The 9,621-nt window shown below is 37.6% G+C and overlaps 1 protein-coding gene across 1 annotated transcript in view; it reads right to left on the minus strand.

The window, feature by feature from the left end:
* atr (ATR checkpoint kinase) overlaps positions 1–9,377 on the minus strand; it is a 43,411-nt gene extending 34,034 nt beyond the window's left edge. The window contains exons 1-11 of the mRNA XM_030126462.1: positions 9,199–9,377; positions 8,957–9,048; positions 7,691–7,843; positions 6,490–7,385; positions 6,028–6,170; positions 5,570–5,746; positions 5,225–5,388; positions 4,107–4,259; positions 2,782–2,980; positions 1,445–1,701; positions 211–407 (exon numbers count right to left, since the gene is read on the minus strand). Coding sequence (XP_029982322.1) covers positions 211–407; positions 1,445–1,701; positions 2,782–2,980; positions 4,107–4,259; positions 5,225–5,388; positions 5,570–5,746; positions 6,028–6,170; positions 6,490–7,385; positions 7,691–7,843; positions 8,957–9,048; positions 9,199–9,251 — 2,484 coding nt within the window. The 5' untranslated portion in view covers positions 9,252–9,377. The remainder of the gene's footprint in view (positions 1–210; positions 408–1,444; positions 1,702–2,781; positions 2,981–4,106; positions 4,260–5,224; positions 5,389–5,569; positions 5,747–6,027; positions 6,171–6,489; positions 7,386–7,690; positions 7,844–8,956; positions 9,049–9,198) is intronic.
* Positions 9,378–9,621: the final 244 nt, after the last annotated feature.

The raw sequence follows: 9,621 nt of genomic DNA on the forward strand, positions 1-9,621 counted from the left end.
TCTGAATGTTTGTTTGTGTAATAATTCCTATGTACCCCAATGTGCACAAATGACAAATCTATCTATCTATCTATCTATCTATCTATCTATCTATCTATCTATCTATCTATCTATCTATCTATCTATCTATCTATCTATCTATCTATCTATCTATCTATCTATCTATCTATCTATCTATCTATCTATCTATCTCTTTTTTTCTTTTCTTACCTCATTCAGTGAGCCCTGCTCTGAGTTTCTGACATTCTCCATCAGCAGGAAACACACTGACTGGCTGAACCGAATTCTGACCGCTGGATCTGAGTCCTCGATGAGGCTGATCAGAGCACAGAGGACAGCCCGGGAGTCACTGTCTCCATCAGCCACGTTCACATGTTGACAGAGATGCGGCAGAGCTTCTAGAAAAGCTACGACAGTGAAACAGACAGTGAAACAGCAATTTCTGTTGGCTTTATCACAGAATCTAGTGGAAAAATACTAATAAATAAATCACGATGATTGATTCTGACAATATTGGTGATCAATATTTTTCTTTCTTTTAATTTGGATAACAGTTGTGCTTCAGATTGTAGATTAGGTTTCTTCATTGTGTTCCCTATTACAAACTATGTAGAAATATATCCTGAGCTTTTATTTGAAAAATTAAAAAGAAGTTATGGTTTTCAGTTTTGGTTTTTTCTTCATACTAAACTTACAACTTACACACTAACCTACCCATTTTCATTTGCTGTCACTAATATCTATTGCTTTTTAGATTTCATGTATATTATTACCACGTTTTTACACTGTTACGACCATGCTCTTATTATCATTTTAATCACAATAATGCATTACTATATATATATATATATATATATATATATATATATATATATATATATATATATATATATATATATATATATATATATATATGTAAATCTGAAGTTAAAGTAATTCCAAAAAAACAAACAAAAGTATCCACACCAGCTACAAATAGTTTAGCTTTTTAAGGATGGATCTCCACTAGATTTCAGTTTCTATCCATAAAATATTTTAAGGACATTACAGTAAAACCTTGGTAAATTTTAAGTCAAATGTGTTTTTTTCAGCTCAGTATTAAAGATCAGTGGAAGTCAGTTTTCCATTCTAGACCAATTAACTTCCTGGATTTCATGAAACTATTTTATTACAACACAGAATGAAAATTTGAAAATATAAACTGGGGATTTTAAAATAAACAATTCATCATTTGACTAAAGCAAATTTTATTTTTGTGATTTACTTCAATACATATTGCAAATAATCTGTAGGACTTCCTAAATGTTTAGTCAAATTTCAACACAATCCAGTGAAAAATATACAGTGGTTGAGGCTCAGGATGTACATACCATGTGAAATTCGACTCAAACTTTGGAATTGAAAACTAAAATTGGTCTAAAAGTCTACATTTTGACTGAGTTACCTTGCTTAACACTACTTGGAGCTTGTGGTCTGAGCAGCAGCAGGAAGGGTCGGACAACAGACGCCTTCAAAAACGCTGCTGTGTTCTGTGCATGCTTTGAGGTGAGGCACAGTCGATGGCAGACGAGGACAGGAGGACAGGGGGTCTCTGATTGTGTGTCACTGAGCTGAGAGACTTCTGATTGGACACAACTCAGCTGACCCACGATCCTGGCGAGCTCCTTCATCACCTGCTCTGAACTGTCCTCCAACCTGAGACTGCAAATACCCAACATACATGATGACCATGAAACCACTCAATTCATAGCGGCTAAAATTTACTTAGGGGGTCAAATGAGTGGCCATTTTTGTCAAAAAAAAAAAAGTTGTAAGAAATGCATAGAACTGTGTCGAAATAATACTAATACATTTGTGCACAGACTACTGATATTATTTGACAGTGGAAGCTGTATTTTCAGAAATATTGGATTTTGAATAGCATGTGTATGTGAAAACTTTTGCTGGTGGACGGACGTGACATTACCCATGATGCTCTGGTCAGTACCAGTACTTTATTAGGAATAAACTTATAGACTTACTATTGCTAATTCTCCTCTTATTCATAAATGTATTGTGGATCTAAAACAATACCAGCTGACACAAAAACACTAAATGTGTCAGTGGACGGATGTGACATGGTTGTTGTGGATCCCATCATACTGATGCTCGGCAGCCATGCCACCATTTACACTAATGATCCCTGTGCAAAAACTAGGATCACAATTATTTATTGTATAGTTTATCATCATACTAAAGAGTAAATAACAATATAGAACTGTTATTTCTTTATAAAAATGCTTATTATTAGAAAACTGTTGATTTAAAAAGTGATGTGTGACATTCTTCATGTATGTATTGGCGCAACATAAGCAGGATGGATCAGCACCATACTCCATATTGCAACTTGTAAAAATATAACATGTCATATGTAGTATAGAATCTTGTAAGAAAAATTGTGGAATCTGAAAGAATAGAATATTTGCTTTTCAGGTCATTTCAGTTCAAATATAACTTGGCCATTTGTGACATGAAAATATAGCATTAATTGTGATGAAATTGGACATTTTTGAGCTGAAAACATAGTTCATGACCATCAACATGTTGAACAGAACTGAAATCCTGTACATTTGCAGAACTTGTATTTACCAACACAAAGTTCCTTTGAGGATTCACTTATATTGATTTCTTATGCACAAAGACATAAATAAGACCTCTAAGCAAATTTTAGCCGATTATGAAACAATGAAGCAAACTGAGGCAACGTTTCCATGGTGACATGTGGTTTACAGATGTACATACAGCAGAGTGGTGTTGATGAGGTTGTGGTATGCGTTTCCCAGGTGGTGAAGAAGGACAGGAAAGGCCCTGACCGCTGCTGCTCTCACCGCCTCATCCTGACTCTGCAGTGCCTTGGAAAACACACACACACGCCACGTCTCACACACACCGTGAGGCACAAAGGCCAGTAGGGACACACAGTCTACACGGATCTGAGGAGCTGGAAAGAACAAAAAACAAAGAAAAACAGACAAAATTATGATCTGATTAAAGCACTTTCATTACCAATGTGGACAGATGCACTTTAGTTTAATACAAGTTTTATTTAAAATACTAACTAACTAAAGACTTTTTTCTGTCTTTTTTTCTTTTTGACTTGCACTGCAGGGACCCAGTGCTACATGTCTCCATCCTTTCTGCACTATACACTGCTGTCTTTAAACACACCTGCAGTGACCGCCTTCACAGACAGACAGTGACATAGCTGTCTGTCTGTGAAACCTCTCAGATGACGATGATGAAGGTGGATACAGGAGGAGAAAAGAACTGGCTCCAGCTGAATACAAATAAGACCAGGGGAATAGTAATAAACTTTTGCAGAAAATCATGGAGCTATTATCAAAATTTCCAAAGTTCATCTTAAAATAAAACTTCAGAACATACACCTGTCTTACACACGAAGTGACACAGTCAGCAGTAGTAAGCAGGACACTACAGTGGTTGTTGTGTCTACTTTTGCATTGTTCTGTGTTCTTCTGTGACCCAAATGTTTAAATGTAAATAAACAGAAAGCAAAAAATGTCCAATGTCATAAGACCACACTGTATTCACAATAGAACACAGATCCATCCATTTTCAATAATACAACAATAATAATAATAATAATAATAATATATAAATTAGTCTAGTACTTTGTTCCCCCAACAGCAGACATCTACTGACTACCCCTTGACTTTACCACTAATATACAATGTATGTACTGTGACTTCCACTGAGCTGCTCTTTCAGACATCTCTGCTGGTATTCACTTGCACATAGTATTCCATTCCACTGTACATACTGTTTCTAATTTTATTAATTAATTTTTTTTTTTTTTTACATATGTTGTACATATTCTTACGGTGTTTTATATTGTGTGCTCATGTTGTGTCTTTCTTTTCTCATTAAATATATCTGAGTATTTAAGTTGGCACCAAGAACTACTTACATTTCATTGTGTGTACACATAATGACAATAAATGTTCTTGAATCTTGAATGAAGGCTGAGTACACACTTTTATTACAGTTTTGGATTGACCTTTGTCCGTAAAAGGTCTATTGTGTTGTCATGTGGGAGGGATACTCACAGTAACAAAAGCTGAGTCTCTGAGCCAATGCGGGCACCCACGAGGGGAATCCTGAGCTCTTATAGGCTGAGGCAGACATGTTCTCAGACACCCAAGGGAGGGATAACAGAGCACACACACGCCTCTGGAGGCCGTCCCCGCTCTGACTGCTCACTATGCACAGACAGACAGAGACAGCAAAGACAGGTTGGTTATGGGTAATTTTTTCAAAAGAATGCACTTTGGGGTTGAACTTACAATATACTTTGGAGTAATGTTGCTTTTACCCTTAGTTATGGGAAATACATCCATAAGAGTTCTGACAGACTTTGCAAAAAAAGCATTTTCCTACCATACACCATGGTAGTGGAATAATCTTCAAATAACCGTAAAACTGCATACATTTATTTCAATTAATGATTTTAAAAGTATCATGGAGAATGCAGTGATGGAGGAATGTCACTGTTTTTCTTGACGCCATTATGGTTGAATAGTTGTTATTGTGTTTTATTGTTCCTTGTGTATCATGTATGTGTTTTATGTTTTTTGGACATTGTATGGCTGCTACCTTGGCCAGGTCATCCTTGCAATAGAGATTCCTAATCTCAATGGGACTTCCTGGTTAAATAAATGTAAAATAAAAATAAATTAAATAAAGATAAGTTTTAATTTTAACATCATGTAAATGAACAATATAGCAAACAAAAGAAACAACAGTATAAGGCAGGTCTTGTGTGGTTTGTGACAGATTTGATTTCAGTTAAAAGAAGACGACATGAAATATGTTAATGTTTAAATAAGAGACAGACGGCGGCGCTAATGTTCTTGATCTACTGTCATATTTTATTCACTCAAGTGGGTGTTTTTATTACATCTGGGTGGAAAAATGAAAAATGTCAAAGTCTACTAGTGCACTTCTTTTCATATATTAAAGGATTTCTTTTTTTTGTTATTATCATCTAAATTTTTCAGTTTTGGATTGTTATTGTATATCATCTTTTAATATTCAACAGAAACCAGAAATCCTGTGCACATGTGGATTCCCAGATTTTAATGGTGATATTGTAGACATGAGTCAAACTGAAACAAATGGAGAAATCTGTCACTTCGGGTGTGTTTTGGTGAGTGTGTTTAGTTACTTGTCAAGAAGAGGATAGAGTCGAGGATCCCGATGGTTGACTGGAGAACAGACTCAAAGTGGTCCTGGTGTGACACAGGTTGATCACTGCCCTCTAACACTGACTGACAGGTCTTCAGGACCCGGCTCAAAGTCTCAGGGGACACCCACAGGAGAGGAGACGTGCTGACAGGGACAGAACCCCCCCCCCCCCCCCCAAAAAAAAAAAAACAAAAAAAAACAATGGGAGAAAATAAATGTCCATTAAACTCTGTAGAAAACAGAACACAAAACCGGTGGTGAAAAAGAAACAATATGAGACGCTGCATTTTGGTTTGAGAGATGAAATCATTTATGTATAAATTACTTGGTGGGTGAAGAGCAGAGCGCTGCCAGGCGGAGAATAAAAGTCAGACCCTTCATGGCAGAGAGGGTCTGTGGGGTCTCAGGTTCATTGGAGTCTGAGTTCAGGAGGTTCAGCAGCTCCTGCAGTCGACTGTTTACTACAGACCAAACCTCACTGCGGACACACATGTCCACCTCTCTGGACACAGACACACACACACACACACACAAATAATTAGGGGTGCAATGGTACTGGTAGGACAACAACTTTATTTTTTAGTACGAATAATCTGTAATCTAATCTTTGTCTAATCTGTAAGATTGAAAAAACATAAATTCTAATTTACATCATCTTAAATTAAATGCAGTAGGGAAGCATCCACTGTTACTGTATATGATACAGTGAGGTGTGTTTTACATCTCTATAACTTCTGACATATTCATAGAACAGACAGTTTTAGTAATTTTTTAAGAACTTACCCTGGTGACATTTTTGTTACTTTCTTGACTGTTTTAGCTGCAGACTTGCAGGATTTTTTGGCAGGTGTTGCTCCGTCTATTTTCTCCTGTATCACCACAGCAGTCTCAGCCTTCAGAGCGACTTGGAGAAAACCCTCTGCACACTGCAAATCACAACCACCACAGATCAGGGACAGAAGCATCAGTAGCAGACAGTGTAGAGATTGGAAACATGGAAAATAAGAGTGCTCCAATCAGGATTTTTGGAGTCGATCACTGATTTTTAGATTTTTGAGTAAATATAAAGCTGTCCTCTTGTGATGTAGTATTATTTATTTAACTATTCTTTTTTCTAGAGCTGTTGAGGCCAGTGAAGCCAGTTTCAGAATTGTCTCAAGAACTTTGTGTCATCTGATAAAACTGTTTAGAATAAATATCGGTAGCTAACTGATTGGAGCACCCTTACAAAAAACAATGTCATACTTCTGCTTGATTCACTGTTCCAACGGTGCATGCTAATGTCCTGCAGACCTCTGTCACTCTCTGCCTCCTTAAGGATGCAGCACTTTCATAAACTGGGGCTACAGACAATAAAAATCTAAACAGGAAACAGAGTGATTCCTTAACTTCTGTTCCCAACTTCATATCTGCTCCTCCAAGTGTACAAACACACTCAAACATCTGTGAGAGGTACATGGGCTCAAAGTGTGTGTGAGAAATGCCAGATGACTGAAACACACAGCGGGTCAGGTTCAACAGCTCTCCTTCATAGGGCTGTGGCTCATCTAAGTCTGATGAGTGTGTTTCCAACAAATCTAGGTAGGCCATGAAGAACTCGTGACTTTTCATTTCAGGAAACCCTCCCAGCTCCACCAGCTGCCTCAGCATGACCATGGAGATCTTCCTCAGCTTAGGGTTTCCATTAGCCAGAATGGAACAAGCTGCTTCCCAGGCCACACTCAGGTGATGATGGGAGACCACTCCCCTCAGAGCGTCAGTTATGACGCCGACTGTCACTGCAGTCAGCGACTCGAGGGCAGCTGGGCACGAGAGCTGGAGAGGAGAAGGTGTGAGGTAGAAAGAAGCACAGCCAGGGGATATGCTGATGCAAGTAAGTGTTACGGGCCATTGGCTTTGTGTCTGAAGTCCTAGAACATGTCCCTGTCCTGTGAGTGTGGCAATATGGTTGTAAAGGATGTTGCTGAGGTCCTTGGCCAAGGTAATAAGGTCCTCAGCGACACAGCTGAAGATGAACGGGGCTCTGACTCTTAAAGTGTGGAGTAAAGAACACAGGACGGCGGAAACCCTCCCGTGAATGACATCACAGTCTGGAGACGCTGCCACGCGTAACAGTCGCACAGCCACCCATTTGCTGAAGTCTGAGGAGACAAATCAGAGGACAGACAAATGGAAATGTACTCAACACGGGTTTTTTTGAATAGTTAATCTAAAAAATGTGTCATTAAAGGTACATCTGTCACAGGAATAATTTAATCACGATTTTTTGAGCAAACCATGATTACTTTTTTCTTCAAAATGTATATGTGCATGATTAAACATTAGACATACTGCAGTGGTTGCATAACCAGAAAAAACACTATTAGTAACTGTAATTACCTGCATGATAAATACTTGTCTCATGACAACCCTGGTTGAAGTTGTTTTTAAGTAGAAGTGCACCTACCTGTACAGCTCTGAGTGGTGTCGGGGTATTCCGCAGGCTGGCAGGCAGGATTAGCAAACATCAGAGATGAGGATTTGATTATATGCTGCACAAAGTCCAGAAGCATCACACAGGCCGGCTCCGAACTTGACTTTTTACTTAAACCCAGAGCAACTTAAAAGAAAACAAGTCATATATTACAATAAGCCAGAGCTTATCAACATGGAGGTCAGAGCACCTTCCAGCAGAATGCAAGAGCAATAAAACATAAATGAAAATGTGCAGGAAAAAAATACAAATCTCTGCATAAAATTAATGTATGTGACGAACTGAAGGCTGAAGAATTCAGATAAACAAACCTCTAATATATATCATATGGGTTTAGCTGTGAAATACATTGTCACAAAGCTCAAAAAAGTCTGTCTTAATGTGAATCATATGACATCATTAAAATCCTGAGATCAGGTTTTTAATAAATGCCTTTTTCCACTGACGAATACAGCCCTTGCACTAAAGAAAACACTGGCTAACACTTATTTTTCTACATTAAACAAAAGGAAAATCAAACATATCAAAATGTAACTATTTTGAGGTCATGATAAAAAAATTTGAAGTACAAGTTCTGTGAAGATCTCTTTCATATTGAAGCAGAAAATGTACTGTAACTGAAAAATATCCTGAACCAAATCAATATTGAATCAAATCCAACTGACTCAAATATTTAATTGAAATGGGAAAAGACGGCCACAAACAGGATGATATGATATGATGAGATGCATTGCTGTAGATTAAATTACCGTACAAAGCAGTTTATACAGTAGTTCAAATGAGTTCAGTTAATTTATCTACCATACAACATGCACACGGATGCTGAAAGAACAATAATGAATCCAAAAACATACACAGCAGTGAAACACTTTTATGAACCATTTCACTACTCATCGCCTACTTTATATATTTTGTTGATATTTAATATATTGAATATTTTCATTATTTTAATTGAAATGTACAACTTTACCCAGTGATGGACTAATTTGACAGAGTGGTATAGCTTAGTTATTTAAAGATTCAGGTAAGTCTTCCTCAAATCATAACCAAGGACTGAAAACAAGGGATAGTTTTAAGTTCATCACAGTGTCAGTAAAACCTTTCAATCCAACAAAGAGCTGCTGCACAAACTAGACACTACAGTTTTATGCTTGTATCACATTATCTTATGTATTCATATGTTGAATGTGTTGTTTTGACGTCTTGTGTGTTAAACTGTCATATTTCTGACAGACTCACCTACATCCACATCCGTCAGTATCCTGTCAATAAACTGACAGAGGATCTGACGAGGTTTCTGGACCGCTTGGTCATATTCAGCCGCGCTGGCACTGCAAACACCAACATGATCTTATATCACTTCATATAACAACATAGTATGCGCGTAACAGCCAAGTGTAACATGTAGGAGACGTTTGATTCACGCCGAATGTCTAATATGAAGGAGGTTAGCTTAGCCATCTTTAGCCGGTGTTGCTCACCTAGTTAGCTCCTGGAGAGCCGGTATCATCGCTGACATCTCCAAACCCTCCATTTTTACGGCAAATATGTGGTGTCAGGTTTAAAACAACTTCTTGTTAAAGGGTGTTAGGGTTTATTTTAATCAGGACACGGGGACATGTTGTCTCCATCATGACATGTCTTTCCAAAACTTTCGCTCCAAAATGACGTTTTTATTTTGGTACGGAAAGCCGCGAGGGACTATAAACGAGAAAAACTCAAACGCGTACTGCTCCCCCTTAGCCCAGTGTTTACTTATTGTAGATTTCGGCCACCAAATATTTAGGTAGGTTACAATATAAATTATTTACCCCTTTAAAGTTCACTTTCTACCCTTGAACTCATCTAAAATGTATCCAAGGTAAAGTTTTTCATGTTTTCTTCTAATATAATTGATGAATATT

Source organism: Sphaeramia orbicularis, chromosome 22 (assembly GCF_902148855.1).
Source record: "Sphaeramia orbicularis chromosome 22, fSphaOr1.1, whole genome shotgun sequence".
NCBI lineage: Eukaryota > Metazoa > Chordata > Actinopteri > Kurtiformes > Apogonidae > Sphaeramia > Sphaeramia orbicularis.